The 18,730-nt window shown below is 41.7% G+C and overlaps 1 protein-coding gene across 1 annotated transcript in view; it reads right to left on the bottom strand.

Annotated features, from left to right (window-relative positions):
- LOC311248095 (kelch-like protein 10) overlaps positions 1-15,820 on the bottom strand; it is a gene marked incomplete at both ends in the record, with an annotated part of 39,293 nt that extends 23,473 nt beyond the window's left edge. Inside the window, one exon of the mRNA XM_084339047.1 lies at positions 15,699-15,820. Within this exon, the coding sequence (XP_084195173.1) occupies positions 15,699-15,820 (122 nt within the window). The remainder of the gene's footprint in view (positions 1-15,698) is intronic.
- Positions 15,821-18,730: the final 2,910 nt, after the last annotated feature.

The following is an 18,730-nucleotide window of genomic DNA, read 5'->3' as shown; positions in this document are numbered from 1 at the left end:
ATTAGCATTAGGGCTGTGTTCAGGTACAGTAATGTTCAGTGTTAGCATCAGGGCTGTGTTCAGGTACAGTAATGTTCAGTGTTAGCATTAGGGCTGTGTTCAGGTACAGTAATGTTCAGTGTTATGATTAGCATTAGGGCTGTGTTCAGGTACAGTAATGTTCAGTGTTAGCATTAGGGCTGTGTTCAGGTACAGTAATGTTCAGTGTTATAAGATAAGATAAGATAAGATAAGATAAGATATTCCTTTATTGATCCCCTTGGGGAAATTCAGGCATCATAGCAGCATGGGGGGGAGGGGGGGAGGGGTACAGGTAGTAAAACAACACAGTATACAGGTAGTAAAAGACAACACAGGCAGTGTAAACAATTTGATCAATATGGTCAATATAATTTACTATCTGACTAGCTGAGGAATATTCACATTATTCACAGTGTCACATGAGGTGCAGTATGCATGAGGTAGTGTTATAATTTACTATCTACTGAGTATACATTAATCAAAGTACCAGGGTAGTCTACTTTGTCCCCCTTGGGTTCCTATAAGTCCCAGGTCAATGTCTGGTAGCAGTCGCTGTCGCTGCCCCCTGTTGTGGGGCCTGGAGGCTGCTAGTCGCTGCCCACTGTTGTGGAGCCTGATGGCCGCTGGTATGAAGGACTGTCCGAGGCGGTTAGTTGAGTGTCGGGGGGGGATGAGTCTGTGGCTGAACGAGCTTCTCATCTTGACTAGCTCGTCGTAGCATTAGGGCTGTGTTCAGGTACAGTAATGTTCAGTGTTAGCATTAGGGCTGTGTTCAGGTACAGTAATGTTCAGTGTTAGCATTAGCATTAGGGCTGTGTTCAGGTACAGTAATGTTCAGTGTTAGCATTAGGGCTGTGTTCAGGTACAGTCATGTTCAGTGTTAGCATTAGGGCTGTGTTCAGGTACAGTAATGTTCAGTGTTAGCATCAGGGCTGTGTTCAGGTACAGTAATGTTCAGTGTTAGCATCAGGGTTGTGTTCAGGTACAGTAATGTTCAGTGTTAGCATCAGGGCTGTGTTCAGGTACAGTAATGTTCAGTGTTAGCATTAGCATTAGGGTTGTGTTCAGGTACAGTAATGTTCAGTGTTAGAATCAGGGCTGTGTTCAGGTACAGTAATGTTCAGTGTTAGCATTAGCATTAGGGTTGTGTTCAGGTACAGTAATGTTCAGTGTTAGAATCAGGGCTGATATAATGATATTCTTCTCACGTTCGGTTTTCTCCGCCTCGTCTCCTCGCATCTCTCCCTCATCTCTCTGTGTCGTTTCACTGAGGAATTGTGGACGAGACGCGAGGAGGGCACATCTGTGAACCTTTGGAACGGGCCACTGATGTTACAATAAGTCCCCTTTCTCCTACATCAGGTGACAGAGATGGACGGTTTACAAGGTCAACGTGTGCCGGCGTGCAGCGTTCTATAGTTCAGATTCGGATTATTTTATTTGTCACGGCTTTTTTAACTGTACATACATTCAGTGAGATATGCTTTTTTTCCTTTTATTTTTTTTTAGGCGTTTTATCGCTTTATTTCTACTGGGCAGTCCAACAGAGAGAGACAGATGAGGAATGGGAGACAGAGTGGGGGGAAGACATTCGGCAAATAACGACGGCTTCGGGAGTCGAACCCGGGTCGGCCGCGTCGCGGCTGAGCGCACTATGTGGTTCGCCACTGGGGCGCCATGATTGTTTTTTTTTTTTTTTTTTTTTTTTTTTTATATATTGAAATTCTTTATTTGGAATTACATGCTTGTTTTTTTTGTAGATTTGTAAACGATTGTAAAAAGTACATTCTATCGATAAGCTATAAATATAAACTATAACAATAAACTAAATAAGCTATAAATAAACTATAAACTATAAACTAAACTATAAACTAAACATAATACACAATGTATATTCTATCTATACAAACTATACGTTATATGTTAGCAGCAGTGTGCTTGTGTGGTGTGTGAGTCACAGCAATCTCGTTCCAGTATTGTTCTTATGTAGGCCTATACATGGTATTCCCATCACGCGCTTTGCCCTACAATATGACATAACGCCACATAATTGGACCATATACCACTTTAACATAACCTTTAATCAGAGCAGTATAACTGGACCATATACCACTTTAACATACACCTGTAGTGGTCAGTGGAGCGAGGGCTGAATGCTCCCAAGCACTGGAATGCACAAACGCCATAAATAATGTTGTATACCTTTCGTTTTGATACTCAAGTACATTCAATATCAAATACTTTTTCTTCTCGATTTTTTTTTTAATTATCTTTTTCCCCCCTTCTTTTTCCGTTTTTCTCCCCTCCCAATGTTAGTCCTTATGCCAATTCCCAATCCCCTTCCTGGTCGTTGCGCACTCTACCCCCTACCGTCGGTCCGGGAGGGCGGAGACTATCACAGTCTTCCTCCGACACATGTGTAGCCAGCCCACCGCTTCTTTTCACCTGGCAGCGCGGACTCTCACTGGGGGAGTGTAACATGTGGAAGGTCACACTACCTCCCTCCAGATCCTTCCCTCGCTCCTCTTCTCGATTTTTTAATGAAGGACTTTTACTTTTGACAGAGTACTATTTAATTTGGGTATTTCTTTATTTAAGTAAAGGAACTGTGTGTTTCTTCCACCGCTTAACATAAGAGGTCTGATGAGGACCGCACAGTGTATAATTTTCTTTCTTTTATTCTTTATTGTTATTATTATTATTATTATTATTATTATTATTATTATTATTATTATTATTATTATTATTATTATTATTATTATTATTATTATTATTATTATTATTATTATTATTATTATTATTATTATTATTATTATTATTATTATTATTATTATTATTATTATTATTATTATTATTATTATTATTATTATTATTATTATTATTATTATTATTATTATTATTATTATTATTATTATATTATTATTATTATTATTATTATTATTATTATTATTATTATTATTATTATTATTATTATTATTATTATTATTATTATTATTATTATTATTATTATTATTATTATTATTATTATTATTATTATTATTATTATTATTATTATTATTATTATTATTATTTATTATTATTATTATTATTATTATTATTATTATTATTATTATTATTATTATTATTATTATTATTATTATTATTATTATTATTATTATTATTATTATTATTATTATCATTAAATTTTTTCTTGTTTAAACTGTGGATTGTTTGTTTCTCTGTATATGGTATAAATTATTATTTTGTGTAAATTAGGTTGTACGCCGACCATCAAGTAATACTAGTTTAGGAATAAGGGGCAGGTAACTATAAGATTTATTCTTCTTCCTGCTCCTTTTGCCCATGGTATGGTATTTATGATTTTGTATGAAAAACTCTATGATTGTATTGTTTCCATGTGGCAAATAAAACTCTGAATCTGAAAATCTGAATCTAATAATTATGTGGAAAAGAAAAACACACAAACATTTGTGTTGTGTCTCTACATGGTCCTCATTGCTGGCCCTGACCATCCCTGGATTACCGACTGGGTATGCCGGGAAAATGCCCTGGGGCTCCAGCCCACCAGAGGCCCAGAAAGTAATTGCATCACCCCACTAATTTCCCATGCAAGCAGGATTTTATTTTGAAAGTGGCCCCAGGATATTGTTTAAAGGGGTGCCAATTTGGTCAGATATCCTTTATCAAAAGGCCCTAACAATTAGTATTCCAGAGCAGTTATTTTTATATATGCATGCCCCCAGACCCCCCTAATTATGTCTGTTCCCCAAGAGACAGGGAGCATAGGACTTCCTTGCCCTGTGGCCCTAGTGGTATAATCCAGCCATGGCCCTGATGACATAAAAGTATTACTTGGGGCGGCTGGGTAGCGCAGTGGACTAAGCGTCTGTCTACCACCGCAGAGACACTGGTATCGAATCCGGCTGTCAGCGGTGCCTCCGGCTTGGTCGGTCGTCATACTGACACAATTGGCAGTGTCAGCGGGAGGGAAGCGGTGGGTGGTATCCTGGTCGTTGTAAACAGCGACTCCTACAGGTCGGTCGGGGCGCCTGCACAGCAAGGGAAGGAACTGGTGAAGGTAGTGTGATCCTCGCACGCGTTACACTTCACCAATGAGAATCCACGCTGCCAGGTAAAAAGAGGCTGCTGGCTGTCTCCTATGTGACGGAGGAAGCATCTGATAGACTTCAGGGCCCTCATTTATCAACAATTCTTAGAAAGTGTTCTATTTTCGTTCTTAAGCACAGAATTTAGAATGTGTGTACGTACAGAAAAATCGGGATTTATCACAAGTGCGTACACGGGTTGTACGCACACTCCGTGTTGATAAATACCATTTGTTCTTACCATCAATGCTCGTGCATGATTATCCATATATGGTAATGAAACACCCCCATGGGATGTGAAATAATGGACTAACCCGAGCGAACTCTGAGAAACTTCACAAGCGAGATTGTTCACGGAGGTCTAAGCAACTAATTCAACGCGCTGTCGAACCAAGAAGACACAACACGTGTTATGGGATAAATACGCGACAGGCTGGCGGACTTGTACACGGTGATGTCAGATATCAATGACTCCCTAAGACCATTGCTGCAATTCTGCCTGGACAGCTCAAAATACTAATAAAGACCGTTAACCACTGTTTGGCGTTGGTGTGTCATTATAACCATGCTTGAATATGAATGCCTTTATTCGTTTAGTTCGATTGGCTACCGGGTATAATATGATTTGTAGAGGCATACAATCTATTTTGTTGTCGGTATTAGGTAGCCTATATAAATTAGATATAATAGCAGCCATAGCCTACATTATGCAACAGTAACTTGCGCATATATAATAACACATGGCACAGCCCTGCGAAGCCTGCATACAGTAAACTAACTTGACCGTTAATTGAAGTTGTAAGCAGAATACAAGTCATATCACCCACACGATATATGCTACCTGTGTCATGTATGCTTTTCATTCATTTAAGACACATTTATTGCAAGGGTTTTGTAATACACATAAACTCAACAAATAACCTCTGTTCTCGTTGCAATGCGTTTTTAATTCTTTCTTATACAGTAGGAAGGGGGAAGAACACTACGTATGACTTGTATTCTGCTTACAGCTTCGAAATTCCACTTGTTTCGTTTAACGTTATGGCAAAGCCTTTTAAATATAATCAAAACGTTCCCGTATTTCTGCAAGCTATGCGCAAAATAATAGCGAGTTGAGTTACGCGGAGCGCAGTCAGTACACCCCGTAGTATTCCGATAATGCTATATATAAACCATGCTGCATTCATTCTGAAAGAAAGACCTATTCCAAATGCTATTTATTGGGTTTTGACAATAATTACACTACTGTCGCTATTTTACAATTAACTATAATGAATTACGGTGGGTCATACCAAACAGGTCAGTCAAACTAATGCACGAAAGCTTATTTCCGTGTATGCAGTCTCCATATTCTACCGCTGGGCGCCAGGTACGCATGGTCCGAGCTGTGCATATATATACGCACAAAGTCAAGCACACGTTCAAATTGATAAGTCCCACACTTTGCTTAGAAATTAGTACGCACGGGTTACGCACATATCTGTGCGTACGCACCATTGATAAATGAGGGCCCAGGGCTCCCTAGACCGGCAAGTAGGGGGCAAATGCGCGCAACGACCAGGAAGGGGAGGGGCATAACGACTAAATTGGGATGGGAGGAAAAATACAGAAAAATAGGAGGAGAAAAAGTAGATACAAAAAAAAAAGTATTACTTTTGTTTTTGTGTTTGGTATCAAAATACTAAATAATAAGTCCAAGGTCGTACCGGGCCGCTCCGGGGTGCCAATGTGTGAAACTGTGTTAGTGTGAAATGTAAAAAACGTCCATGCTCAGAGGACCTACCAGGGCTGTGTTATTAGTTTCTACCTGCCTCTATTACCCTACGCTGGCCTGCCTGCCATCCTCCGTCAACCACCACATCATTACGGAGGATAATTTGCTTTTTTATTCTGTAAATTGTTGCTTGTTTATTCCTTCAAACGGAGAGTAAGAATTCCATTGTACTTTAATTAAACTATCTGAATCTGAATCTGAGAAGGTCAAACTAGGGACTCTCATTACTGCTCCTGCACAGGCGATGGATGCACTTAAGAGAATGAAGGTTTTTTCTCTCTCAACAAGAAGAGGAAACAGTGGACAAGGAGAGACTGGGGAGGGATGTGGCGTCACATGTCTTCCTTTACGTCTCGCTAACAAGATCATAGTGGTTCTCAAGGGGGTCACAAGAGCGAGGCTGACTGAAACACTAGCTGGTTATGACAAAAATAAAAGCAACGCAGATTCCAATGGTGAAATGTGTTTACTGCTCAGTTGCTTGGTTGCTGAGAAAATAGGGAACATAGAGGCGAATTCTGGCTGGTGTCTGCCATTTTTATAATGTATTATTATTGGGCGGCTGGGTGGCGCAGTGGGCAAGGTGCTCGCCACCAACGCAGGAGATACTGGTATCGAGCCCAGCTCTCTGCGTTGCCTCCGGCTTGGCCGGCCGTCGTACTAACACAATTGGCAGTGTTAGAGGGTGGGAAAGCCGGTGGGTGGGTCCTGGTCGTTGTAAACAGCGACTCCTACAGTTCGGTCGGGGCGCCTGCTCAGCGAGGATAGGATCTAAGGGGGGTAGTGTGATCCTTCCACACGCTACGCCCTCTCAGTGAGAGTCCGCGCTGCCAGGTGAAAAGAAGCGGTTGATTGGCTACACATGTGTCGGAGGAAGCACGTGATAGCCTCCACTCTCCCAGACCGACTGTAGGGGGTAGGTGCGCAGCGACCAGGAAGGGGATTGGGAATTGGCATAACGACTAACATTGGGATGGGAGAAAAAACTGAGGAAAAAGGAGGGGGAAAAGATCCAAAAAATTTATAATAATAATGTATTATTATTATTATTATTATTATTATTATTATTATTATTATTATTATTATTATTATTATTATTATTATTATTATTATTATTATTATTATTATTATTATTATTATTATTATTATTATTATTATTATTATTATTATTATTATATATATATATATATATATATATATATATATATATATATATATATATATATATATATATATATATATTTTTTTTTTTATATCTAAATCACCTAGTTGTAGTCTTGGTAGCAGCATTTGAAGCTGTTGTTGAAGCCTTCTGGCTGGAAATTAATTCCCAAAAACGACTTCCCATTGCCAGATACATATTGAAATAGATATATAGATTAAACATATCCACATGCCCTTGTGCCTCTGTAACTTTCTGTGCCAAAGCACAGACTGATTGGCCCTATAGTTTGCGAGATAATGTGCGGATTCACACACCCGGATTCACACAGACGCTTTGCCTTTCACAAACAAAATGGCCAACAAAGATGTTGTTTCAACAAATGTATTCACTAGCCAAACACTGACGAAGGAACTATAGTTCCGAAACATGTATGTTTCAGGCTGCCATTAAAAAATATTCAGGCTGCCATTAAAAAATATTGAATCTGAGAGTGCTGGTCCGGATTCCTGCTTTCTTCAACTCAATTTTAACGGGATTACAGCAACCAGTGTCAGACTTTGTGAGCGCGGTCTAACTTGACTTTTTAACAAATGTATTCACAAAATGGATTACCATCCAAATGCAGCAATATGTGCAAATGCGCTACATTATGCGTAAATGTGCGTTATGTGCCTAAAGTCAAGACTCGACAGTACTGAACCATAAAAATTGTTATTTGTGTAGAACTTGTCACCAGAGCGCTTTTTTTACATTCTTCCAGTGGAGAGGGGGCGGGGCTCCCCTAATTCCTCATTCTGAGCCGCCTGTGTGTCACAATGAACTGTCACTGTGTGTCACTCCTGATGAATTGAAAATGGGGGACCCTGATGTAAACAAGACGAAAGTCTTTCTCTGGTCTGCATCCCCTTAACAATTGTGTGTATTGAGCTGTACTGTATTGTACCCATTCTGTAATCTGTTAATAAAGTTTTCAATCAATCAATCAATCAAACAACCAATCCTGTGAATCTATCCATGGTCCAATATGCACATTAGCATAGCAACACCACCACCTCTGATGACCGCTGCGCTGCACTGTGCGAAACCAGCACCATATCTTACCAGTAATGTTAGCGTTGTCATTATTATGATCAGCATTATGATCCTGGGGCTAGAATCAGCCACGTGCACACATATAGCCCAAGGGGTGCTTGAGCACCTGCCTTTCTGAGCCTCATAAAAAAAGTGCCATTTCTAAAAAGAAATAATAAAAAAATATATATATATTTTTTTCGTTATGCATAACGAAAAAAATATATATTTTTTTTTTATTGGTGATATGGTGCTGGTTTCGCACAGTGCAGCGCAGCGGTCATCAGAGGTGGTGGTGTTGCTGTGGTAATGTGCATATTGGACCATGGATAGATTCACAGGATTGGTTGTTTGATTGATTGATTGATTGAACACTTTATTAACAGATTACAGAATGGGTACAATACAGTACAGCTCAATACACACAATTGTTAAGGGGATGCAGACCAGAGAAAGACGTTCGTCTTGTTTACATCAGGGTCCCCCATTTTCAATTCATCAGGAGTGACACACAGTGACAGTTCATTGTGACACACAGGCGGCTCAGAATGAGGAATTAGGGGAGCCCCGCCCCCTCTCCACTGGAAGAATGTAAAAAAAGCGCTCTGGTGACAAGTTCTACACAAATAACAATCTGTATAGTCAGTAGAGCTGTCCCCGAAGCCTGTTTTTGGGCTTCGAACTTTGCCAGGGTTTTTCGAACGGACGATCGAACCTTCGTTTTTAATCATGCAAATTACTTGCTCCTAAATCATTTTTCTACTGCCCTTCCAACTGAAAAATGTCAGGATGAAATAAAAATATTAGGTAAAGAGTTTGCACGGCCTCCTCAGCGTGCCTCTCCCGGACCTATATATTTTATGCATAGCGTGGGTGGTGATGATGATGATGATGATAGAAACCGCTGTGGCGCATACAGTTGAATGCTGGTATTACACTCACTGAGGGACACGAAGAAGTCAAGTCCGATGGGATTTGGGAATCTCAAATACAAATTGGGATTGGAATAAAAAATGCATTTATATTAAACAATACAGAATATACAGCACTTCTTGGGGTCTGTAGGGTAAGCACTTATTCCCTCCCCCCTGAACATTTATGGAGATGTATGGGCCTTTTAAGTCAGTGATAAAAGTGTCTTTCAGGGATAAGTGAGCTCCTGCACTGATTATTATAGTTCAATATTCAATATTTGATCACCAAAATCCCCCAAAAAGCATAAAAAGCCCCCCCCCCCCCCCCCCCCCCCGCCCGAAAAGGGCCCTTAAAAATCGGGCTTGTGCGCTACGCGTGCTCGGTTAAAACACACACAGGTATAGTGCCCTTTTCAGCCTTTGAGCACCTGCCCCTCTAAAGTCCTGTGCACGTCCCTGAGTGGGTGTGTATCTGTTAGTGGCTTGATGTGATGGAAATTAGTCAGAAGGATTACGACAAACATCTGTATCTCCAGTATGCACCCTCCCAAGTGATGATGTTTGGAGGGCGTGGAGGAGATGTATTATAGGACACGAGTGTCAGCTTCCTCATGGTTGCATTGATTTAAAAAATATTGAAAACATCAATATTTGAACTCCAGTTGATTCCTCACACAGTATTAACTTAAAATAGCAATACAAAATTATATTACACAGCAATTGTGTGAACATTACGTTTTTAAAGAATTCATGATTTCGATTGTGGCCATTTTGGATCCTTTTTTTTTTTTTTTTTTTTTAATTTAACTGGTTCCTTGCCACTCAAGCCAAAATTGTTTTATAGATCCTTATCTTCAAATTAGAAGTGAAAACAAAACTTTCGCATATACATTTTAAAATGACTGAGTGTCCCGGCACCCCACTATCAGAAAAGTGTGTGGTTTTCTGGTCAGCAGGAGATGTGCATCTCTGGCAGCTTATGGTCAGTGGCATTGTTCGTCAAATAGTGTTGAACTTCAGTGTTTAGTTTAGTTTAGTTTAGTTTATTTGACAATTGTTAAAATACATTACATGTTACAACAAGTCATGCATCCTAAAATTATCAAGGATAGCACAAAAAAGTCACAGACTTATTTCCATTGTGGTCCTTGGTCTCAGCAGCACATGGCATTTACATAAACATGTATTACACATATTACCATCAGCCTACAGTATATTGCTAAAAATAGAATTAAAAAGTAAAATACAACATTATTAATAAAATATACAAATACAATATAAAAAATGTACAGACACACTAAAACTACACTTCATTAAAAACTAGAACCTTCCTTAGTTACTCTGGGACATTTTCTAGGAGCCATTTCCTAACGTTCACCTTGAAACTATACAGGTTCACGATCTGTTTGGTGGTCAAAGGCAACTCATTCCACTCCTGTGCTCCTTTGTGAGCAAATGAGCACTGTCCCATATTTGTTCTACACCTTGGAGGCTGCAGGTTTGCTATGCTAGATCTCGTTCTGTGGCTGTGTGATTCACTAACACTAGGAAAATAGTTACTAAAATATTTGGGGGCCCTGTTATTTATTATTTTGTGTACCATGTTGAGCCTAAGCTGGGCTACTCTGGCCTCAACTGGTAGCCAGTTGAGCTCCTGAAAATGTCTCGTCCCAACATGATCACGAGGTCCTAGGCCCATCACAACCCTGATCAGCTTATTCTGTGACACCTGTAGTTTCTTCTTTAATGAAGCTGACAGTCCCTCAAACCAGGCTACACTAGTATAATCAAAATGACACTGCACCAGGCTGTTGGCCAGTAGTCTAAGGCTTTCCCTATCAAGAAGATTGGCCTTTCTAGCCACAAACCTGGTGCGGGCATTTACCTTACCCAGCACCTGTAAGGCCATTCCCTCCCCCCCCAGACTGTCATCCAGCATACAGCCCAGGTACTTCACTGCCGTTCTTGCTGCTATAACCTCAGACCCTAATTATACCTTGAGTTCAGGAGCCTTTTTTAATCTGGGCTTAGATCCGAACAAAATAGACTCTGTTTTGCCTAAGTGAAGTGAGAGCCTATTGTCAGACAGCCAATTCCTGACCTTAGAGAGTTCCTCTCCTAGCCTTCTTTGGAGTGTACTCAGATCCTTATGGGAGATGAGCAAAGCTGAATCATCTGTAAATAAGAATAAATTACAAGAACATGCTTCTCTCATATCATTTATGTACAATAAAAATAGCAATGGTCCTAAAACACTTCCTTGCGGCACCCCACAAACTATTGGTTTGGCATTCGACAAAAAAACCATTGACCTCTACCCTCTGGTCCCTGTCTGTCAGATATGAGGCAATCCACTTTACAGCTGTATCATTCAGTCCCAGAGCTTTCAGTTTATTAAGCAGTAGACCATGATTTACTGTGTCGAAGGCTTTCTGAAGATCAAGTAAGACCATTCCACACAGTTTCCCTTCATCCATCTCCTTTCTAATAAAATCAGTCAGATAAAGGAGGCATGAGTCTATAGAATATGACTTCCTAAACCCTGATTGAAATTCATATAGAAGATTGTCCTTGCTAACATATTCTGATATCTGCTTGTGCACCACTCTTTCTAAAATCTTGGACGTGACACTCAAAATGGATACTGGCCTGTAATTACCAGGCTCAGAGCTATTCCCTTTTTTATACAAGGGAATAATCTTTGCATGTTTAGTACCACTTGGTACAATGCCTTGCTCCAGGGAGAGGTTAATAAGATGTGCAACACAGGGAGCTATTTCCTGTGCCCCATCTCTTAAAAACTTTGCAGAAATGTTGTCCAAGCCAGTGGCTTTTGCTATATTAAGCTCGGCCAACATTTCTGCTACTTTCTCAACTGTCACTTTGGTCAAGGTAAACGAATTGGCCAGTACCCCTCGGCCAGAATAAAACCTCTGAATAAACTCCTCTCCATATACTCCTGTCTTAGGCGGCAATGCATCAACAAGCTTGTTGGCTACTGAGGTAAATAAGGCATTAAATTCATTGGTCACCTGTGCTTTATCAAATTCTATTTTACCTTTGATATTTAGGCCAATATTGGGCTTGCCACTGCTGGCTTTGCCCCCACAACCCATGTCTTTCAGAGCTTTCCATAGCTTCTTATGTTCATTTTTGTTTTCCTTTATTAGATTCATGTAGTACTCCTTTTTGGTTTCCTTAATCCTTCTTTGAGCTTCATTTATGCGTTGTTTATATACATCAGCATCTGCTTGCTCATGGGATTTCTTAAATTTCAGCAAGGCCTCCTCCCTTTGCTTAATAGCATTTATAATTTCTGGGTTAAGCCATGGGCTTGATCTCTGCTTTAATTTAACTTGCTTATATGGAGCCATAGTATTCACTACCTGAAGGAAACAGTGGTTAAACAAATCCCAGGCACCATCACCACAATCATTTTCCAACACTGCACACCAGTCCATGTTCCTAAGCTGCTCTCTAAAGGTCTCAACACAGTAGTTCTTGTAAGATCTGATTTTAATGTTTTTATGGCTAGAACATTTTTCTCTATGAACCTTCCTGGTACAGTATGTGATGAAGTGGTCACTGATACCATAAGCAATCACACCATGTTGTGAGATATTGCATTTGTCTGACACCATGATAAGATCTATTGCAGTTTGGGTAGTTTTACTTATTCGGGTGGGTTCATTAATCAGCTGAGTTAAGTCAAACAGTTTGCTAAACCTAGTAAAAGCACCATGCGTGTTACACCCTGAGTGCATAGTATAATAGACATATTAGCATGGTAGGTAGTAGTATACGGATAGTAACATAGTACATAGTAGTAAGGTACTAGTAAAATACAGTTATTTATATATATATTATATTGTAGAAATCATCGGAATAGAGAAACGCACAATTTCTATCAGTTGACAACACAAAGCCGTGTGTCATTTATTTCGCAGTAGCACAAGTGACAGCTGTCAGAACTATGCCGGGCTAGCTTCTGACAGCTCGTAGTAATCAAACATTTATCAATGAAACCCCACACAGGGCGTCTCCTCTCAGCCCAACCCAAAACCAACCTCCTTAAAGTGACAGTGCCCCATCAACACATCAAAACAATACCATGGGGAATTATGTCTCTATAGAACCCACTACAATATAAATATTATATTTATTAAGAAGGTTATTTATTTATTTGCATCTCAGATATTGATTGAAGAGATGTGTTTCTATATGGGTGACATGTCCCATGCATACACAGGGCATACAAGGGCATTCACATGCAGTCACCAGGTCTCCACCCAATCCAATGCCTATATGGGAGATTTCCCACAACCTCTTAAGACGGCACTCTTACGTTAAGACAGCACTCTCTTACGCAACCATCGCCAAAACACCAAAAGAGCATCAAATCACTGACCTCTAGGACCATCATTCAGGTCATAGTACCAGTTAGATTAGATTACATTGAAATGTATTGTCATCATACAGCATAAGTACATTACAATGAAAATAAGGGTGGCATCCAACCCCAGTGCAAATGTAACAGTAAAGTGCAATAGTAATATTAATATAGTGATTAAAAGCTGGGTATAAGATATATACATTTGTTCTACTGAGTATAATGCTAATCACATGTACAGAGTTGTAATATATTTAAATATTTCAAAAATGTTCTTATGTACCCCAGTTGCTATTGCATGCACATATTTGTGTTTTATTACACGTATATGTACATACATACCAACTATTCGCCTGTTTTATTGTCCACCCATCCATAGCAACACTATTATCACCGACATCCAAGAAGGGGGATCCCCCCTTGAACGGCCCTTCTAAGGTTTCTCTCCTCCACATCGCCTGTGGTGCTTTTTTCCTATTGCTAGGTTTTTCCTTACCTTCGCTGGGGTATGTCTGGGAGTGTTGCATTTATTTATTTTACATTTATTTTGGATTTCATGGTGGGTTTTTTGTTCTTGATTTATTGAGATGTTTCTTCTTGAATAGTTTAAAGAAGACTTGTCCGGCCCATGGGGACATTAACTTGTGATTTTGGGCTGATTGATGTCTGTCTCCAGTCTTTTTTGTGCTTTCATGCTGTCTCCCCTGTTCCCCCCATGGTCTCATGTTCCTTTTGTTTTTGTTTCTTTGTTGTTTCTTTGTTTTTGTTTCTTTGCTTTCGTTTCTTTGTTTGTACTCTTGCTCCCGACTACTGTCAGCGACTTCGGGGTACTGAGAAGCGCTATATAAATTAAATGAATTATTATTATTATTAATTTGATTTGATTTAATATGCATTTATATGTCCAGTGATACAGGTATAAAGACACTATGGTCAGGCACTCTACTACTGGCCCCTGAGCAGCTAACACTGGAGCGGTTAAAGCTGAGGTGCCTTGCTCAAGGGCACAGCTAGCAGGCACGTGCACACATAGAGCCCAATGGGTGCACAAGCACCTGCCCTTTTGTGCCTCATAAAAAAGTGCCCTTTTTATGCCAATTATTTTACCATATTTTCTTTTTTACCTCCATATAGAGAGAGTGATCTGCAATCTGCTTGGGTTGGGGGTGCAATTCCTAACAGGCTCAACCATATGGATAAAAGTTCCCATATCATGTGCATTACACAAACTAAAAACAGATATTACATTACAGTACACAAACTAAAAACAGATATTACATTACATTACGCAAACTAAAAACTGATATTGTCTGAATTACCAGAAGAAAGAAATGCACCACCTTTGGCTGATAGTAATTTATTAATTTATTAGGATTTCTTTTGGTCTAATAAATGTTTAAGGTTCTTAGATGGATCCCCTGCTGCCTCCTCCTCCTCCTCCTCCTCCTCCTCCTCCTCCTCCTCCTCCTCCTCCTAATCCTCCTCTTCCTTCTCCTCCTCCTGCTCCTAATCATCCTCTTCCTCCCCCTCCTCCTCCTACTCTTCCTCATCGTCCTCCTCCTCTTCCTCCTCCTCCTAATCCTCCTCTTCCTCCTCCTGCTCCTGCTCCTCCTCTTCCTCCTCCTGCTTCTCCTCTTCCTCCTCCTAATCCTCCTCTTCCTCCTCCTGCTCCTAATCCTCCTCTTCCTAATCCTCCATTTCCTCCTCATCCTCCGCCTGATCCTAATCATCTTCCTCCTAACCCTCTCCTCCTGCTCCTCCTCCTCCTGCTCCTCCTGCTCCTGCTACTCCTCCTCCTCCTACTCTTCCTCCTCCTCCTCCTCCTGCTACTCATCCTCCTCCTACTCTTCCTCCTTCTCCTCCTCCTCCTCCTCCTCCTCCTCCTCCTCCTCCTCCTCCTCCTCCTACTCCTCCTCCTCCTACTCTTCCTCCTCCTCCTCCTCCTCCTCCTGCTACTCCTCCTCCTCCTACTCTTCCTCCTCCTCCTACTCCTTCTTCTCCTGCTCCTCCTCCTACTCCTCCTCCTCCTACTCTTCCTCCTCCTCCTCCTGCTCCTCCTCCTCCTCCTCCTCCTCCTCCTCCTCCTCCTCATCCTCCTCCTCCTCCTTCTCCTCCTCCTCCTCCTCCTCCTCCTCCTCCTCCTCCTCCTCCTCCTCCACGGGGAGCAGCGTACTGGCTCATATTAAATGGCAGGCCATGCATTATGCAGCAGCTTAGGCCTCTGCGCCGGATCTTCATGTCCTCGGCTACAGTCCACCTGTCGCTGCTCTGGTCGTAGTGCTCCACGTTGGAGAGGATGGTGAAGCCATTGTAGCCTCCGACCACGAAGAGCAGGTCGTCCAGCACTGCGATGCCAAAGCTCCAGCGGGGGGTGAGCATGGCGGGCAGGGCTCTCCAGGAGTCAGTCAAGGGGCTGTAGGCCTCCGCGCTACGCAGGGCGTGTCCACGGTCAAACCCTCCCATCTGAGGACAGGACACAAGAGAGGAATGTTTTAGTGTGTGGCTCAGGCAGGCAGACACTGTATTAATCCATTTAGGGAAATGAGGGCATCACAGAGGCATTGAAAGTCAAATGATATCTACAAATATCTAGTATAAAGCATTTGTCTCCGTGTGCACCTACCGCATAGACTTGTTCTCCGTATGCAGCGACTCCCAGTCCCCAACGCCTGCTGCTCATGGGTGCGATCAGAGTCCACTGGTCGGTGTCTGGGCTGTAGCACTCAGCTGTGAGCAGATACTCCATCCCGTTGAAGCCACCACAGATGTAAACCTGTAATAAGAAAGAATATTCTAATTTAGTTTATATATTCCATTTGATTTCATTCTACTTTAATTGTCTGTTAATGTTGATGCACCAAAGGACCCAGACACATCTTTTGTATGTGCAAGCTTACTTGGCAATAAAGACATTTATGATTTCTGATCTAACGTTCCTTGTGTTCAACTAGCACCCTGTGTCCCTCAGTTCCACCCACCTTGCCCTGGAGGGCTGCTGCCCCTGCGTCGCTCCTGTGCTCCAGCATGGGTGAGATCACTGTCCACTGGTCGGTTTCAGGCTCGTAGCGCTCGGCGGTTTTCAGATCCCTGTGTCCGACGAACCCTCCCATGGCGTAGATACAGCCGTCCAACACGACCATGCTGAGGCGACTGCGGCGTGAGTGCATGGGAGCCGCCTGCAGCCAGCTGCGAGTGACAGGGTTGAACCTGCGCACACTGCTGAGATGCTGTACGCCGTCCCAGCCACCGACGCAGTAGACCAGACCGTGGAGATAAGCGGTGCCGTGGTAGGCCCGGGGACTCTCCCCCTCAACGCTCACGTCCATCCATCCACCGGCTCGGATATCGTAAGCCTTCATGGTCAGGATGCTGCCACCCAGGCCTCCGATGGCCAATAGGACCTCCTGGGGCAGGCGTGGACGCATCAGGGGGTTTGGGAGCCTGTCGGAGCCAGGGGGGTTCAGGACGCTGAGGATGAGGGGCCTGCAGTCGTGGCTGTCCCTCACCACAGGGTTGTTCTGGACGTTGTTCAGCAAGTAGTCAGGCCTCATCAAGCCCATGCGAACCTGGGAAGAGACAAGCAGACAGCGGGTACAACTTAGACATCGGTTGTAGACGGTTTCTGTTGCTAGGGAACAGTTTGGACCCAAATGTTTGAGAACCACTGTACTAGGGAACCTAGTGTTGTTTTAATGTAATGCACAGTAATACAATTAGTTACCTTGGGCAGCAGCAAATGGATGTGTGTTTTACGCTCCTCACGGGAGTGGTCGATCCAACGGAGGATGGCCTCGAACACCGTCTCCTCGCTCTTCACGTTCAGATCATCCATCTCGATGATGTCCACCAGTTTCTGCAGGGACAGCTCCACAAACTCCTGTGAGACGTGCAACATCTCCTCAAAGTGGCACACGATGAAGAGATGGGCCTTGCGCCTCAGGTCAGGGCAGTTGTAGATGTCCGCCAACCTCCAGATGCTGACACAGTTTTCCAGAGACAGCTGGCCTTCTAAGAAGTCAGAGCACGCTCCTACTATGCCAGTGACGAGAAGCTGGTCTGCAGCCACCAGAAGCTCTACCACGTTCTCTGCTGTCACCAGCACAAAGCGTGTGTAGGAGTACTCTATGATGAGCTGCATCATACCCGGGGACACCCCAGGGATAGTGTAGACTGCTTTCTCTGAGTCGCTCCAGCGAGTGAAGAGGGCTCTGTGGGACGCAGAGTATAGAGATATCTGATGAGTAAACAGTAAGCAACATTCTGTCCTGTGTAGTAATATATTTTCACTGTAGAAGTATAGGGTCTTAGCACAGTAGAAGTACAGTATAGTATCTGTTTACAGTAGAAGTACAGTATAATATCTGTTTACAGTATACGTACAGTATAGTATCTGTTTACAGTAGAAGTGCAGTATAGTATCTTTTTACAGTAGAATTACAGTATAGTATCTGTTTACAGTAAAAGTACAGTATATTATCTGTTTACAGTAGAAGTACAGTATAGTATATGTTTACAGTAGAAGTACAGTATAGTATCTGTTTACAGTATAAGTACAGTATAGTATCTGTTTACAGTAAAAGTACAGTATGGTATCTGTTTACTAACCAAGCTAACCTGAACCAGCTAACCTGAACCAAGCTTAGCTGAACCAAGCTAACCTGAACCAAACTAACCTGAACCAAGCTAAACTTACCTGAAATAGTCACTGCAGTCACACAGGAGGGCCTTGTGGGCATTCAACTCAGTGCTGTTGACTTTAATAACCACATCACAGAACCTTCCCTCCAGACGCAGCTCATTAGTGATTGTACAGGACATTTTTTTCCTTTTCCATGTTGGGATTTTAAAATGGTATCTACAGAATATATTCAGTAGCCGGAAACAACAAGTGAGATCTTCACTTGTCTTCTGAGATCTGAGAGCTTCTGAGATAATTGTTGAATATATACTGTACACAAATGTTCTAGAATGTTCTATTATGACATCATACTGTGACATCATAAATGTTCTAGAATGTCTATTATGACATCATACTGTGACATCACAAATGTTCTACAATGTTCTATTATGGCATCATACTGTGACATCACAAATGTTCTAGAATGTTTGATTATGACATCATGCTGTGACATCACAAATGTTCTAGAATGTGCTATTATGACATCATACTGTGACATCACAAATGTTCTAGAATGTTTGATTATGACATCATACTGTGACATCCAGTGATGGGAATAACGGCATTATAAATAACGGTGTTACTAACGGCGTTAGTTTTTTCAGTAACAA

The sequence above is a fragment of the Notolepis coatsorum genome (genome assembly GCF_963971535.1).
Source record: "Notolepis coatsorum genome assembly, contig: SCAFFOLD_122, whole genome shotgun sequence".
NCBI lineage: Eukaryota > Metazoa > Chordata > Actinopteri > Aulopiformes > Paralepididae > Notolepis > Notolepis coatsorum.
Note: the sequence above shows the minus strand (reverse complement) of the source record. Positions and strands in the feature narration are given on the sequence as shown.